At 41.0% G+C, this 18,246-nt stretch overlaps 1 protein-coding gene and 1 pseudogene across 1 annotated transcript in view; one reads left to right on the forward strand and one right to left on the reverse strand.

Moving 5' to 3' along the window:
• Positions 1 to 18,246, forward strand: part of KCNAB1 (potassium voltage-gated channel subfamily A regulatory beta subunit 1) — a 494,315-nt gene that overhangs the window by 59,781 nt on the left and 416,288 nt on the right. The window contains exon 2 of the mRNA XM_055381884.2: positions 16,172 to 16,300. Within this exon, the coding sequence (XP_055237859.1) occupies positions 16,272 to 16,300 (29 nt within the window). The 5' untranslated portion in view covers positions 16,172 to 16,271. The remainder of the gene's footprint in view (positions 1 to 16,171; positions 16,301 to 18,246) is intronic.
• LOC101138180 (double-strand break repair protein MRE11-like) lies at positions 9,375 to 12,142 on the reverse strand (annotated as a pseudogene).

The raw sequence follows: 18,246 nt of genomic DNA on the forward strand, positions 1-18,246 counted from the left end.
ACAGGTGTGTGCCACCACGCCTGGCTAATTTTTGCATTTTTAGTAGAGACAGGGTTTCACCATGTTAGCCGAGCTGGTCTTGAACTCCTGACCTCAAGTGATCCACACACCTTGGCCTCCCAAAGTGCGGGGATTACAGGCATGAGCCATGGTGCCTGGCCTGTTGTGGCATTTAAATGAGACGATGCACATTAAGTACACAGAATAATGCATAGCACATGCTTAGTGCTCAATAAATGTTAGCTATCATTAATAATAACAGAAATGAACATTCAAGAATCTAGGGTTCTTGGAGTCAGAGGGACAATGTGCCTGCTCTTTGATTCTGTGCCTTGCAACTGGCAGCCCTTTAAAGCTGAGTTGGGGAAGGCCCATGCCCGGGAGGAAGTCTGGAGGCCCCAGGGTGAAATTGGGCTGTTTGGATCACCCTGTTTTATCTCCTGTGCAGGGCATACAGCTCTTGCCAAGGAGATGGCAGGATTTTCTTTCAAATAAAACCGAATTTTGCATAGTCCTCAGAAGAATTTTTTTCTTCTGTTGCTGAATAGAGCTTCTAGAGGGCTTTTTGCAGGAGTGAAGAGAATGAAATAGTTGACTTCTGTATCCCAGCTCCTGGTTTAATAATTAGACATTCCGGGAATAACTGCTTTGGCAGAAGTCAGCTACATTTTATTTTGACAGGGAGAGTCTTTTGTTTTCCCTTTTCTTCCTGTTCCATCATACTCATGGAAGAAAGTATTCAGAAGTTTGGAGTTTTTGTAATATATTTCACTGCTTAGGGCTATAATGTATGGTAAAATATTCCTTAAAGGTCACAGTGAGAAATATTTTATGGTGGAGAGATTATTGGAAAGACCAGCTTCCAGTATAACCCAGACAGTATCTACTTGGGATATCTTAAAATTAAAGCTATATTATAACTCTTCTTCAGATTTTTATTCTATCTTTGGAATGGGGAGTTAACGCTGCAGAGTTTAAAAAAGGCAGGAGGGTGCAGGGCGTGGTGGCTCCTGCCTGTAACCTCAGCACTTTGGGAGGCTGAGCTGGGTGAATTGCTTGAGCCCAGGAGTCTGACACCAGCCTGGGCAACATGGCAAAACCCTGCATCTACAAAAAAAAAAAAAATGCAAAAAATTAGCCGGGTGTGGTGGTGTGTGCTTTGCCTGCAGCCCCAGCTACTCCAGAGGCTGAGGCAGGAAAATCCTTTGAGCCCTGGAGGTCGAGCTACAGTGAGCCGTGATCATGCCACTGTACCTCAGCCTGGGTGACAGAGCAAGACCCTCTTTCAAAAACAAACAAACAAACAAACAAACAAATGTGGGAGGGCATTGAAGCAGAGAGACCAAGGCATGCATTCTACCTTAGCCATTAAATTGTCCCTGGCAAGTTATTAAAAATCTGTGATCCTCGCCATCCTCATCTGGAAAATGGCAGTAGTAAGCCCAACTTTGCAGGGTGGTTTGGAGAATGAGGGGACATTTGTAAAGCTCACAATGTGGCACATGGTGATTGCTCAATACATTTAGATAAATATTAGGTCCCTTCCCCAGCCTCCTCCAGTGCTTTATAGTTGAGTGCCCATGGGCAAGTCTCTGAGACTTACTGGTCTCAGTTTACCCATCTGTAAAATTAAGGGGCTTAGCCAGCTCTTCACACACTGTAATTTGTATCAGGCCTGAAAAGTCTCTGAGTCTCTGATTCTTTATGTTGTCATCATTCAATGACGCTGAATTGAATTAGCTCCAGGTGAAAAGTGGAATGACCACAGGTATCTGGGTGGCGTGGGCAGAGTGACTTTTGACTGGGCCTGAGGAACTTTCAAGTTAGAGGGACTCAGGGTAGGTAACATCCTGAGTCCTTCTGGCCATGAGAACAGCCCAGGGAGGTTCAGCCCAAGCCCTACATGGAGTTCCGAATAACCAACCAGTTCCAGGACCAAGCTAGGCACTTGTGACAGATCCAGACTATTGTATTACTCAGCTTCCTTTTGGTGAGAAGCAGCAGAAACCCTACAAAAACCAGTTGGAACCCTGTAAAAATCAGCATAAAAGGGACTTTATTGTCTCATTAATCTTGGCAATCAAAGGGATAGATCCATACACTACTGGATTGAGGACCTCAAATGATGTTGTCAGGGCATTTTATCTCTACATCTTTTTGTTCTTCTTGTCTGTCTTTTTGAATGTTGGTCTTATATTTTTCCTCCTGTTTCTGATAGATTTTCTCCACCTGAGAGCCAAGCTGGATCTTGGCAGACCTAGGCTTGCAGACTTTGGCTTACAGTGCCATAGGGATACAATACAGTGCAATACAGTAGAATACAATACAATACGATAAGACACAACACAACAGGAATAGAGGTCTTCTCTCTCCCCTTGTCCGCACGTCAGTCCTGTGGAAGGGCTCTGATTGGATTTTGTTAGCTATGTGCTCATTCCTTGCATGAGCATATGGTAGCATGTAAATGGCATGTTACAGTGCTCAAAATCCAATGCCCTGGATGATGTGGTCACCAGTGTGACCGGGAGCCAGGTGGGCATTGTGATTTATAGTCTGATGATATTTGATGATATCTTGGTGAAGCTGCCATTCACCAACACAAAAATATGTGCCAGACAAAAACCAGCACGACCTGAAGAGATGCTCATGACAGGAGGAGGCTCAGCAATAGAAATAAATCCCTGTTTTGGCCCAGTTTCCTGTCCACTCAGAGACGCTGTGACTCTCCAGAGACCACTGAGAAGCACAGCAGTGTACCCCCGGGTCTCGCTTCCAGGAATTTGACTTTTTTTTTCTATTAGTAGCTTCCTCTTTTCAATATCTTATTCACAAACATTACATGTCATTGTCCATCACTGATGTTTTTCCAGTGTCAAATTCCTCACCTCCACTGTGCTTTCATTTCTCCTGCCTGCAAAACTCCAAGTCAGCCAAACCGTCCCATTTCTCCAGGCTTACAACTGGACTTCTGGGCACTCCAGGAGGTAGTCACAGGTCTGCACTGGCAAGTGCCACTATAAATTCATGGCCTCCAACTTCAGGCAGGCTCCATTCCCAGGCAGCTCTTTCATCCACTGTGGAGACAGTGGCCATTTTAGAACATCCTCCACTTGCTGAATATTCTGTTTCTCCTGCAGATCCATTCTCTACCTATGTCTTTTCTGTGCCCTGATTGTCCAACCTCTACAGACTATCATCTGGCTCCCTTGGCCTCTGGCTTCCTGTTGGGCTTGGCCAAGGGAAGCACCAGCAGAAGAATGAGAGGGCAAGAGGAGAGGAAAGTTGGGCTGCTTATTTTCTGGCTTCCTCCCTGCCTCACCTCCTGTTTGCCAAGAATAAAACATGTTCTGTCAAGCTCTGAATGGGTAGCATATCTGTTTAAAAGATCATATCAGCCGAGCGCAGTGGCTCACGCCTGTAATCCCAGCACTTTGGGAGGCTGAGGCAGGCGGATCATGAGGTCAGGAGATCGAGACCATCCCGGCTAACACGGTGAAACCCCGTCTCTACTAAAAATACAAAAAATTAGCTGGGCGTGGTGGTGGGCACCTGTAGTCCCAGCTACTTGGGAGGCTGAGGCAGGAGAATGGCGTGAATCTGGAAGGTGGAGCTTGCAGTGAGTTGAGATCACCCCACTGCACTCCAGCCTGGGGTACAAAGCGAGACTCCGTCTCAAAAAAACAAAACAAGAACAACTTGAAAAGTTATATTTCAGGAAGAAAATGAATTAAGAAACTGATTAGTTTGTCAAACATTGTTAATGCCAACATTCCACAGTTACTTTTTAGTTATAACTCACAAAAGAAATCAATGGGAAAATTTAAATATGGTACGTCAGCACTTAATAGAGTATGCTGTGGTCAGAATGGCATCAAGACAAAGGAAGGCATGTTTCATGTACCATTGAGGCAGGAAGCAGTGTCTTAAGAAGCTCAAGGCTAGAAGCAGGTCTTAGGGTTTGAGACAAGGAGAATTCACATATAGTCTTATTCTATTAATAGAAGAGTCTGTGCTGCATTATGGGGAAATTACTTGCCCTGGTTTGAGTTTTATTTCCATCCCTACTCCCACTCTCCCTTCCCCCAACCCACCTGGGACGATCTGTACTAATCCTGCTAACCACTATTTGTCTGGAGGAAATTTTATATAGAAAACATATGCATTCGACAAAATCAGGCACGTTTAGGGTGGTATGGCCATAGACAAAGACATATGTATTCTTTAACAGACATGCAGCTCAAGTTTGAAGAGTTCCTATTTTTCAAGTAATGAAAATTGTGGAATAATAGTGAAAGAGCATGGATTTTGGAATCACTCAGGGATAGATGCACTTAGAAAAGTTACTAAAACTCTGTAGGTCTCAGTTTCTTCTGTACCACTCAAAAATTATGGCTTCTTCACCCTGTTCAGCCACTCCATACACACAATACCCCAATATGTGCAAACTAAAGCCTCAAACTTCGATGTGCATACGAATCAACTGAGACACCTTATTAAAATGCAGATCCTGAATCAGTAGGTCTGGGGTGATTCTGTGTTTCGTTTTTTTTGTTTTTTGTTTTTGGTGGAGTCTCACTCTGTTACCCAGGCTGGAGTGCAGTGGCACGATCTTGGCTCCTGGCAACCTCCACCTTCCAGGTTCAAGTGATTCTCCTGCCTCAGCTTCCCAAAGAGCTGAGATTACAGGCATGCACCACCATGCCTAGCTGATTTTTGTATTTTTAGTAGAGACAGGGTTTCACCATGTTGGCCGGGCTGGTCTTGCACTCCTGACCTCAAGCAATCTGACCGCCTCGGCCTTCCAAAATGCTGGGATTACAGGTGTGAGCCACCACTCCCGGCCAATTCTGCATTTCTAATAAGCTCCCAGGTGCTGCCCAGGCAGCTGGTTCTTGGACCACACTTTTGAGAAGCAAAAACTCCTTGTATGGATAATCTGAGTGTGAAAAGAAAATGAGCCAGTGTTTTTTTTTATAGCAACTGAAAGTTCCACAGTGTGCCCTAGCCTTTTCCAGGACTTGTTTCAGGAATGGTGGAAGTGCTGTGAGCAGCTCTGAGGAGTCTGCAGCCCCGCAGATGCTTGGGTCCCTCTGGTTGCTTTATTCTTAGTGTGGTCGGGTCTGCTGCCCCTACTGGCCCTGTCTCATGCCGTCTCCTAATTTATGTCGTAACTAATCACAGCACCTTAGCCCTCTTATGGTGCCTTAAATAGTTATAGGGGGAACCTCTATGCTTCCAGTCTCCTTACCGTTAACCAGCCTGTGCAAAGTGTATCCTAAATCAGGCCACTGACATTTTGGAATAAAGAGTTCCCTGGTGATATGGCCTAAACTTCACAGGTACTGGGTCATCACTGTACAAATCAGCTTTTAGAAGCTGGAAAAAAAATTGGGTCAAATGCTTCAATGTGCATTACATTTAAATAAAACGTGTGGATGCTTTGACACATTTTAAAAACACTCTAGGTGTTAAAATGGAAATAATATAACAATGAATGACAAGATGTTTCATTTATCGCTTACTATGACTAGATGCTTTATATTCAATATCTGTAATCCTCACAGAAACATTGAATCTGTGCTTTTGTGCCAGTGGGGACACAGGAACGCAGAAAGGATCAATTACTTGCCTGGTTTACAGCTCATATGCAGCATAGCCTGGGTCCACCCGCCTCTGTCTGATGCCTGTTAAACACCTTCTGCCTCTCCAGATTAACAGTTCTCTCAGGCACCCTTTTCATTAGACAACCGCTTCCCTGAACGCATGCATTGTTTTAGTTTTGCTGTTTACTTTCTCATTCCCAATATTTGTGGTTTTTATTAATAAGGTTCCCCTTAAGGCAATGTGATTATCATGTTGGAAAATATTAGTGGGAGGTTTCTTCGAAATATTTAGTCAAGTTTAAACCCTACACAAAATGATATTCTTCTATGTCAGGAATGGGTGACAAATGAAGTCATTTCTTTTTTCTACCAGGTAGCAAGGCAGTATCAGTGTATAAACGGTGGGAATAATGCATCCAAAATGTGGGTCGTTATTTGTTTTTTCACTGTAGGGCTGAAGAAATATTTAAGTTTGTACTGAGTCACACATAGCCTCAGTGTGTTATTTTTATTGGGAGTGATTGAATTTTTGAGACTGAATTTATTTGAGTGATTGAATTATGAGTGATTGATCAGTCCCTAGGATTGAAACTAAGGCAACATGACATAAACAAGAAATGGACCAAAGTAATCACAGCATCAAAACTCTGACAAGGGAGAAACGGATTTAGATATTGGACCCCCATAATAGTTTTTGTGAATTAGAAATGCCCTTTGAGTCTATTAATAAAGGACATTTCAAGTTTTGAAAAAAGAACTTTGAGAACATTATAGCAATAAAGGGCACTAGTTGGGCCAGGCTTACTGATAGTCTGACATCCCAAATGTTTCCTGTAAGATCACAAAATGTCATCGATTCTGGTTGCCTGATCATTATCACAACTTGTCTACCTTTAAAAACAAGAAAATAATTTCTTCCCATTTTACACACTCTCTACTTTTCCTTTTTGGGATCATGCTCAGTTCTTTTTCTCTTCCAAAGGAGAGGAGGTGGTGAAGAGGCAGATGATTTCTATAAGAGGCTGCTAAAGGCTCACAGAGAATATTATTTTTTTCTTGATGTTTCTTTAAAGCAGTGATAGCAAGGACAGCATAGCCTTTAGCACATATTTTGCTGATGGCTTCAATGTGTTTTCTTTATTTGCCAAACACTTAAATATTTTTAGAGAGAGTTGCTTCCATGCTTTATAAATAGCGATGTTCTAAAACTTACCAAGATGAACTGTGTTTTCTTTCAATGATGATGTTCTAAAAGAAATGTGTGGCATATTTATGCAGCAAAAATGCTGTAAAAATACAAAGCAACTCCTTACACAGCGATAGGTATGTAAAAGGCGATAAAGATGACCAACAGTAATTCATATTTAGCAAATTAACAGGAAAGAAGAAATCTTTTTTTCTTTGCCTGCACCAGACGGGTAAGGAAAAAATCCAAGGCATTAGCGGAGCAAATAGCCAGTGTGCTATCTACCAATACCATTAAGTGAGAGTGAAAGGAATTGATCTCTCAAAACATAGTTAATGCACAGAGTTCTTTTATGGCTGGAAGGATTCCATACTCCTCATGTGGGAAAATACCCTTCTCTGTGCTTTTGGGTGGTGGTCCTTGAGTCAGCAGCTGGGGGACCTGGAAGGAATATATGGACAGTGAAACACAGCATCAGGGTTTGAGTCCCTGAAAGCTGCTTAAAGTAGAGCAAGTCATACAACCTATTTGGGCTTCCATTTCCTCATCTAAAAATGGAGAACGAAATGAGAATACATGTAAAAATGGTTCAGATCCCAAACTAGATGGGTATTAGTTATTGTGATCATTATTGCTGTTATTCCGACTGTATGTAGCAGCCCTGGTTTGAACTTCTTTGTGCTGAGATTTGGAGGTCTGTATCCTCATGCTCCTTCCGCTAGGCTCTGCCCATTATGGTCTATATCTACAACCTGCTTGTCTGAAGATGTGTGTGTTTTACTTACTTGGGAATAGTCTGATGTTCTACCAAGTTCAGAGGATGCAGGGGACATTGGAAACAAATGTGGATCATCTTAGAACGAAAATTGAAATAATTTTACATTTTACACATCATGGTGGCCAGGAATACAAAAACATCACTCATTCCTCAGTGTCTAGCTCATGAAACCTTAATTCGCATTGATTACAGAATAAAAATTCTGGCAATTCAAGATAAACAGTCACCTTTGAAGGTAAACTCAGTCAGTTTTGGATTCTCTCCTCACCTCCCTTCTCCATAGGGGTGATCTGTGATCTAAGCCGGGGCAGAGCACCTGGTCTGTGTGCCATCCTCAGTCCTCAGGGGCCCACATGACAGGGCTGCTAATCCATGCCCCCGGGATGAAACTTTCTCCCCTCACATCTGTGGGCCTCCAGGGCCCCATTTGTGCACTTTGTATCCCCTTGATCTCGACCCCAGCTTTCGCAGCTGCTGGCTTCCTCAGGCATTCCTGCACGACTTTTGATGGCAGGGACCGCTGCTAGAGAAACGTTTGGATGCTGTCCCACATCATGCTGGGGGGATGCGTAGGATGATTATACCTCCTGGTTTGCAGAAGACTTTGCCAGTTTTTGCCTGTTGTCTCTATGTGACTATTAATAGCCCTCTTCCTGCTCAAAAGTGTCCCAGTTTCGCAGTACATTCTACAATTGCTCAGGGTACAAGACTCAGGGAGGCTGCCCTCAGGCCTACATTGCCACAATCTTCCACTTCCCTTTCACGTAGATGCTCCCTTGGACACAGGGTAGGTCAGGCCCAGTGGCAACTCAAACCTTATCCAGTCCACTCTGATCCTTTCATCCTGCCTCAAGTTTCTTTTTTGCCTAAGGGAAAGGAGAGAAGGAAAGTAATACTTACATAATCAAATATTATTCTCCACTCCATGCCTTTATGCTCTAAGCTTTCTCCTTACTATTTTTTTGTGGTTATTCTACTGTTTTAATAGAAACATATCTGTTCAAACTATAAGTTACTTCTAATCATTCAGTCTTTCAGGAAGCATTAGAAAAAAACACACATAGTAACGAACAGTGAGTTCAGGCCCAGGTTCACATAGTTTGTTTTACTTTCAGGAAATCCAGAACCTCTAGGAAATTATTATATTATGAAGAAGTTAAATTTTATAAGCTCTTTCCCTCAACTTTGGCTAAATGCAACCATTTATATAGCTACATTTAGAAAACTAAATGCAGAAAACTAAATGATCATGAAGCAGAAATGTAAAATGGTAGATTTATTTTAATCTTTACTCAAGAATGATGTTTAGGGGTGGGGTGGCTCACGCCTGTAATCCCAGCACTTTGGGAGGCCAAGGCAGGTGGATCACCTGAGGTCAAGAGTTCGAGACCAACCTGGCCAACATGGTGAAACCCCGTTGTCTCTAATAAAAATACAAAAAATTAGCTGGGCATGGTGGAGCACATGCCTGCAATCCCAGCTACTTGGGAGGCTGAGGCAGGAGAATTGCTTGAACCTGGGAGGCGGAGGTTGCACTGAGCCATGATGGCGCCATTGCACTCCAGCCTGGGCAACAAGAGCAAAACTCTGTCTCAAAACAAAACAAAACAAAAAGAATAATTATATTTAAACAAAACTCTTAATATAACAACCTGGTTAAAAAACAAGATGAATCAGTGCTGAGAAGTTTCTTACTTACGGAGTCATTCTCAGGAAGCAATACTTAAAATCTTAAACTGTAAACTCTTAGCTTGCAACGTTTTGATTTTTCCTGTATTTTGCAAATTTCTCAGTGCCACTAAATATATTATCTACTATTTCTTCTTAAAGAACTAATGTTCATAAAAAGGATCATCATCGTCATCCTCATCTGATTCAAAATCAACCCCTTTCAATACTTGGCTCTGGGACATGTTTTTGCTGGATGATGTGCTGGACCACTTTTGATGTGTCTGTGAAGTGGTAGGAAAAATGTCTTCTTCCACATCTGATTCATCTACCTCAATCACCTCTGAATAATTTTTAGTGACATTTTGGGAAGGCTGCTGTCTTGTAGATTTAAAGGCTTCTGTAATAGACATATTTCTAGATGCTGGCACCATGGTCTTTGAGTTCCTGCTATGAGTAGAAGTCTCCAGACCAGGGCCTGCTCTTCCTCTTTGAGACCCTCCTCTGATGCTGAATTCTGTCCTCTTCCTCCTCTTCCACCTCTTCCTCAGCCTCTTTGTTGGTTGCTGCTAAGATGCTAACATCAGTCATTAGCCATCTGTTCTGCTAAATCTATACTCATAAGGTCATCAGCACTAAAGGCAGAAGCAGGTTCCTCTGATTGAGATCTGAGACCTCTGGCCCTGTTAATAGCCTCACGGACGTCATCATCTTCACTAGTATTTTTTTGTCTGTTTTCTCTGAAACGACATACTTCCTCATTGATTTTATCTTCTAGGGCATCAATATGACGTTCTTAAAGAAACTGCTGTTTTTTTTTTGTTGTTGTTGTTGTTGTTTTGTGTTTTTTTTGAGACGGAGTCTGTCTCTGTCACCCAGGCTGGAGTGCAGTGGTGCGCTCTCGGCTCACTGCAAGCTCCGCCTCCCGGGTTCACGCCGTTCTCCTGCCTCAGCCTCCCGTGTAGCTGGAACTACAGGCGCCTGCCACCATGCCCAGCTAATTTTTTTTCTATTTTTAGTAGAGATGGGGTTTCACTGTGTTAGCCAGGATGGTCTCGATCTCCTGACCTTGTGATCCACCTGCCTCGGCCTCCCAAAGTGCTGGGATTAGAGATGTGAGCCTCCGCGCCCAGACGAAATTGCTGTGTTTTTTACAACTGGCATTTCATTAATTCCTCAATGACATCTTTCTCCTCCTTGTCCACAAATTCTTGTACTGCTTCACCCATCCCTCTTTCTGTTAGCAGTGAGAGTGGCACATTCTTCTCTTCAGTTTGAAAATACTGTTTTACAAGATCTTCTACCCTTAAAGTTGTTCCTTACCGCAAAGATTTTGCAGTAAGTTTCCCAAAGTTGATCTCTTCCCCTGTTTTTTCCTTTTGTTCTCTATGCCTGAAAAAATGGATAATGTCTTTTGGATTAGCTACCCGATGTACAAATTTCTGGCTAAAGCGAAGAACGTTGAAAGGTTCAAAACCTCCACTATAGTCCACTCGCAGTGGTATAAGAGGCTTCTCTGGCTGGCAAGAATTACCTAGATGTTCCCATTTAGCATTTTCAAGCATTTCTTCAATCTTCGCCAAACAGAAGCTTTGTATGGCTTGGTTTACTTTAGGATTATCTGGGTTAAAAAATGTCTGGATGATTAGCCAGAACAACATCCTCTATGAAAAACTACCGCACTGTGTGAAGAGGAATTTTCTGCATATTCATTTTTCTCCCTTTAATACACAGGAAACCAACGTGTTTCTTTACAGCTTCTCCTGGGGAAAGAGAAGTAACCACTGAGCTTCCAGGTTGTGAGGTATAAAATAGTTGTTGTTCATTTTTGTTTTTTGTTTTTTTTAGATGGAGTTTCACTCCTGTTGTCCAGGCTATAGCACAATGGTGCGATCTTGGCTCACTGCAACCTTCACCTCCCAGGTTCAAGTGATTCTCCTGCTTCAACCTCCCACGTAGCTGGGATTACAGGCATGTGGCACCACACCCAGCTAATTTTGTATTTTTAGTAGAGACGGGGTTTTACCATGTTGGTCAGGCTGGTCTCGAACTCCTGACCTCATGTTGTCCACCCACCTTGGCCTCACAAAGTACTGGGACTACAGGCATGAGCCATTGCGCCTGACCTGTTGTTCATTTTTGGTTGGAGCTATTTTACACTCATGTGCGTGGCCCCAGATAACAAGATCAATGAAGTCATCCAAAAATTGTTCTGGACTGAAGTTAGTACTTAGCCATGTTTACTTCTGTAATCACAAATAATCACAAATAAGTTAAACCAAGAGTTCTCATCTTCTTTTGATCTCAACATTGTTACTTTCTTATTGACAAACATTCGAGAGAGCCTTTCATCTGGAATGGATCCTAAATCATAGAGTGCAATGTTTGTGCTTCCTTTTTGAAGCAAAACCAGACTAATGTCTATCTTCTCCACGGACATTGAAAGTCCAAAGTGATTTACAAATCCAACACAACTTAAAATGTCCAGGGCACAGCGTGCATCTGCCCCCATGGGGTCGTCATGATTACCATGAATACTAAACACTGGAATTGAAATGTTGAGATTGCCATCTTGATAGTTCACCCATGGAAACTTACTAAAACCAAAGTTGACTGATTGATCACTGATAATTTCAAACTGGACAGGCTTATCACCCATACAACATTTTCTTAATAACTTGAGGCAGGTATGTAATGTTTTCCTTGAGGGCTTTTTTCATGAAAAAGATCACCACCTAACAAAATAAAATCCACTTCATTTTCCTGGGCAAGTTTTAAAATTTCATCAAGCGTTACACATGTATCATTTCCTCTGACTGCATCTTTCTCCATAAATCCAAGATCAATATCTGTTGCAACTAAGATTTTAAACAAGTTTTAATCATCAAGTGCTTCTGCAGGACTCATTTTTATGGTCAGTCAAGTTCCTCTGGGACCAAGTTCTTCTCCAAGAACCCCTGGGTCCTGTACTCAAATGTCAGAAAATTCACTCGATTCCAAATTCTAGAAATTCCCACTCCTGGACTCTTCAAAGCCCCACCCATCAGGACCCGAGGCTGTCTTCTTTCCAGGAAGGAAGGGTGGGATCTGTGAGAAGAAAACAACATGGTCGGACCTTGCCTCTGAGAATCCGCAGGGCCATAAACCTGAATTCTCTCCTTACTATTTTAACAGAAGTTTCTAGAAATCAAACCAAACAAAACCTTTCTATTTCAGGTTTCTGGTTCCACCACCGGCCTTTAAGATATCTTGTTGATGTTAAGGGGAGAAATCCAACATCATGTCGAATGTTGCTTCAGGATGCTGAAGGTGTGTGTGAGAGGTGGACTAAGGGCAAGTGAAAGGGGGCAAGGCGTACATTAAAGGAAGCAAAATAATCCAAGACAGCAGTAGATGACTTGTTACCGAGCCGTGTGACCGAGGTGACCACATTAGTTCAGACAGTAAAGGGATGAGAATAGCAGTGAAGGAAATTCTTCCTCCATACTGTGGTGGCAGAGGAGGCCTTATGATAGCCTGGAATTTCAATGAGAAAACTGTAAATTAGGTAGGTAGAGTTTTTCATAGGGGGAAAGGAAAAGAAATATAAAAACAAGGAGGCATAAAACAATAGGTACTTTAAACGAACAGGAAACAAAGCAGAAGTAAACCAAAATAGTTGAAACTCATTCTTTGTGCAGAAAAACAGTTGGATATGGCCGGGCATGGTGGCTCACGCCTGTAATCACAGCACTTTGGTAGGCTGAGGCAGGCAGATCACCTAAGGTCAAGAGTTCGAGACCAGCCTGGACAATATGGTGAAACCTCGTCTCTACTAAAAATACAAAAATTAGCTGGGTGTGGTGGCATGCTTCTGTAATTCCAGCTACTCAGGAGAGTGAGGCAGGAGAATCGCTTGAACCCAGGAGGCGGAGGTTGCAGTGAGCCAAGAGCCGAGATTGTGCCACTGCACTCCAGCCTGGACAACACAGTGAGACCCTGAAAAAAAAAAAGAAATAATGAAAAGAAGGAAGGGAGGGAGGAAGGAAGGAAGGGAAAGGAAAGGAAGGAAGGAAGGAAACCAGTTAGATTTAAAGTTGACAAAGTAGGTTGGAGGCCTTTAAAATCAGTTTGGTGGATTTCAATATTATTCTTGGGTACAAGGGAGCCACTGAAGGACTTTGAGCAAGGGAAAGAGACGTATTTAGATTTAGATTTCCCTCACCCCATTTTTTAAAGGGAAATATATGTGTCAGGTAGGTAGATTGAATACGATTTTGGTATAATTAGAAACGGAAAGAACAGATAAGGATTTTAAAGTGAGCTTTTATAACTATGCTCAATGAGGTAAAGAAAAATATACTTGCAGTGAATGAAAGATAAGCAATCCCATCGGAATAATGGAAACTGTAGAAAATAACCAGATGACAATTCTAGAACTGATTAATATATTATTTGAAAAATTTTTAAAAGTCACTGAATGCACTTACCAGAATGGAGATGACAGAGTGAGCTCGAAGACAGATCAGGTATTATCTAATCTGAAGAATAAAGAAACAAGAATGAAAAAGATGAACAGAACTCCAGGTACAGAGTTGAAAAAAGATATTTTTAGATAAAGAAGAATTTGTTGCTCTTAGATATGTAATGCTAAGGGAAGTTCTTCAGATTGTGGAAAATGATAATAGATGGAAACTTGTATCCTCAGGAAGAAATAAAGAGCGTGAAAACATGGTGAATCCGTGAACAAATACGAAATAACCCTTTGATTACTCCACACCTACCCAGAAAAATTCATCCTCCTGCATCTTCCCAGTCCTGGCAAGTGGCTCAGGCCACGATCCTTTGGGTCATTCTCAACTCCCCTTATTCTTTTGTATTACTTTTCTTGTACCAATCAACCAGGAAGTCCTATCCTTTCTACTTGCAAACTATATATACACATTGAACTCCAGTGTTCACCAGCCTGTTCTAAGCCACTCTCATCTCCACCAAGATCATCGCAGTAGCCTTCAAATCACCCTCCTTTCTTCTTCCCTTGACTCCCAACGGCCTGGTCTCAGCGCCGTAGCTGGAATGATTCTTTGAATACGTAACTCTGATCATTTCACTCCTCTGTCATAGCCTTCTAAGAAGCTCTCCATCTCATAGCTGGGGGTGGATACATCATCATTTTTATATTTATATTTAAAAATGTATCATTAACCTAGTATTAGATCAGTAGGGTTACTATAGTTTACAATAATGTATTGTGTATTTCAAAATAGCTGGAAGAGAAGAATTTCAATGATTCTAGCATAAAGGAAAGACAAATATTTAAGGTGATGGATGTCCCACGTACACTGATTTGATCTTTACAAATTAAATGAATGTATTAAATTATCACATGTATCCTGAATTGATGTACATCTATTATGCATCAATAAAATATACATATATCATTTTAAAATGACACATCACTGTTATTTTTATATATATTTGAGAAGACATTAAAAGAACTGAATGATTTTACTATAATAAGAAAGTTCCATTTTTATTATTTATGTAAACAAGATTCTCACAACATGTACCTTTAAAAATGAAAAAATAAAGGGAATAAAATTAATGCTTAATCCTACCTGTCTCAGTCTCCCAACAAATAACATACCTCCATGAACACATGATCTAATTCAGAAAAAATATCACAGCCCTATACAAGCCATTAAAAGACAGATTTCCAAAAAAATTTTATTTTTTATGTTAAGCAAAGTTTATCAAAATTTATAAAATCTGCATTTGATCAATTATGTCTGATTATAGTTGTCAAGATAACACAATCCCTAAGATATCTGATAACACTTAATCTTATGGTCATAAAAAATAATTTAAATTTTTATTTATATTACTTTCATTGCATCAAAATTATTTGACAGGGTCATCTGTGAGACATTTTCAAGTATACAAATATTATATATTAAAATAAAATTCTGGGTGAGAAATTGACTGGAAAAAAATAGTTCAGGGAGAAAAAGGAAGAATGTTAAATTTCCAACTGCTAAAGAAGAGCTTGTTCATGAATTTTTGAAATGGATAATGATAGATATCAAATAGCTATGGGATTTAAATTTCATTGGATACATTTAAGATAGTGATGTAACCACTTTATTTAAAAATACTAGTATGTACAATATGCTAGACATTGCATCGTTTGCAACTACAGTCGTGCATTCCTGAACAACAGGGTTACTTTCTGAGAAATGCCTCCTTAGGCAATTTCATGCTTGTGGGAATATCATAGAATGCACTTACACAAACCTAGATGGTATAGCCTATTCCATACCTAGGCTATATGGTAGAGCTTATTGCTACTAAGCTACAAACCTGTATAGCATATTGCTGTACTAAATATTGTAGGCAATTATAACACAATGGTAAGTATTTGTGTATCTAAATACAGAAAAGGTAATGGTTGTATTACAACATTATGATAACTATGATGTCACTAGTTTATAAAAATTTTTCAGCACCATTATAATCTTATGGGACCACCATGATGTATGCAGTATGTCATCGACTGAAATGTCATTATGTGGCTCATGACTACTTAATTTATGATGAAAAATGTTGTTTGTATACCTAAAAGTGTTGAAGTTAATACTTAGCTTTCCAAATTTTTAAAAGAGAAGCAGAAGCAGAAAGTTTGCATTCTACTGATGCAATGGTTTCTAACCTGGAGAATAAATATTAATACTTATTGAATGTTAATAATGCTAGACATTGTTCTAAGTCTCACACATATATTGTTAAATGTTTATAATAAAGATAAAAGTAATGTTCTTATTACTATTGTGCACTATAAAAAATTCCAAAACTTAATGGTGGTAATAAAGCAAACATTATATTTAGCTCACAATTTTGTGGGTTAGGAATTTGGGAAGGGTATGAGTTGGTCATTGTAATTTGGGATGTCTTTTACAGTTGCAGTCAGATGTTGGCTGGGACCACAGTCATCTAAGGATACTGCTCAAGCTGGCTGTTGTCTGGAAACTCAGCTGGGGCTACTGATCAGAGCACCTGCATGTGGCTGTCCAGCAAGGCAATGTTAAGGTAATCAGGTTCCTTACAGAATGAACATCTCAAGAGTGGTGGGTGAAAGCTGCATGGTCTTTCTGACTTAACTGTGAATGTTACATAGCACCACTTCCACCACGTTTTACATCGAAGTAGTGTGGAGCTCATCCAGATTCAAGGGGCTGAGAAACAGGCCCCACCTCTCAATGACAGGAGTGTCAAAGAATTAGTTTTAAAACTGGCACAAGTAGATAATTATCTCTATTTTTATAGATGAAGAAAATAAAGCATATGGGAGTTAAGAAATTTGTCTAGGATCACAGCACTGGTACGTGATGGAGTTAGGATTTGAACCCAAGCAGTCTGACTCCAGAGCAGAGCTCTTAAACACAACAGCACTGCAAGCCAAGGACATTGGGAAGCCCTCTGTCTCTTTGGCTGAATGAGCATAGTGCCCTTTCCACAGTTCCATTGCAGATCCCCCTATTGAAACATCTCCAAGAATATTAAACTGGGGGGATTATCTCCAGTCTACACTTTGGGGAGTCTGGTTGCTATGCATATAATGTTGCCAGAACTCCTCAATGACTCAAGGGATGGGAGCAAAGAGAGTAGCTGAAGAGGCTGTCGCCTGCTGGTGCTAAAAGTTCCTAAGACCCCACAGCGTCAGATGGGACTGACCCTGCTAGTTGGTATCAGTTGCCTCCTTTGATACGTGCTTCAGGCTGCACATTACTTGGTGGTTACAGTTCTAACCCTAGACTATCCTGGACAGTAATATCAAACAGGTTTCACCCAAATGTGCAAGAGCCCACATGGCTGTTAATTGGTTAATATTGATATTGGTTAATTAACAGCCATAGGGATCCTCAAAGACCTTGGCAAGTCTTTGAGAGTGAGAGTGGACTAAGGACAAGTGAAAGGGGGCAAGGCGTACATTAAAGGAAGCAAGATAATCCAAGACAGCAGTAGATGACTTGTTACCAAGCCATGTGACCGAGGTGACCACATTAGTTCAGATAGTAAAGGGATGAGAATAGCAGTGAAGGAAATTCTTCCTCCATACTCTGGTGGCAGAGGAGGCCTTATGACAGCCTATTGACAGACTTTCCAAAAGAGCTAACTGCACTTTCCTATCCCTTTAAGAAGGCATGCTTCTTTCCTCCTTCCTCTCCTGCTCTTCTCAGGAACTCTAAGGCCTTGCTATAACTCTACAATTTTTAACTTACGGTTTTGTCATGGAAAGAAAAATACATGCACCTTCCCAAGTTCTTTACATGCAGCAGGCACTGAGATAGTTGATCCAGAAGAGACTTAAGTTGATTGAGGGGGAGGGTGCCTGGTGCTTAACGGGTCACTAAACAACTCTGTGATAGACCCTAGGTGGACACTGACATCATTATCTCCTAAACTAAAACAGAGTCAGATCCATGAGTGTGTGTGGGTCAACCCCATGCATCTTAACCATAGGGCCATCAACTTGGCTTTCTATCTTTCTCCCAAACTAGTTTTCATGTACACTGGGCACACACATACACATCCATGCACATACAGGCTCCCACCATTCCCTCCCACTCTTCTGTTTTTTCACACCAATTTTGGCCTTCATCTTCCCAATTATCAGATGATTCTCATGGCTTCTATTTGTCAGAAGTGCTGGGAGGGGCAATTACTGAATCGGTTATGAGGGATTACCATTCTCACATTAGGAATGAAAGAGTGCCTGACATACATTATGTGGTTCACTGACATTCAAAGAAATATAAAATAAATTTAAAATGTTAAGGTTTACACAAGAGAAATAATCTTCCCCTTGCATTGATACTGTTGAACTTATTTGAGGAAATTCACATTAAAACTTTTAAAACTCCAAAGGGACTCTAATCAGGAATGGCTAATGAGCCTCCAGAAATCTTTTATAACTCTAGCATGATTATCGAATGTAATTTACCAAACCTATATGACCAAATGTTCAGAGTTGT

The sequence above is a fragment of the Gorilla gorilla genome, chromosome 2 (assembly GCF_029281585.2).
Source record: "Gorilla gorilla gorilla isolate KB3781 chromosome 2, NHGRI_mGorGor1-v2.1_pri, whole genome shotgun sequence".
NCBI lineage: Eukaryota > Metazoa > Chordata > Mammalia > Primates > Hominidae > Gorilla > Gorilla gorilla.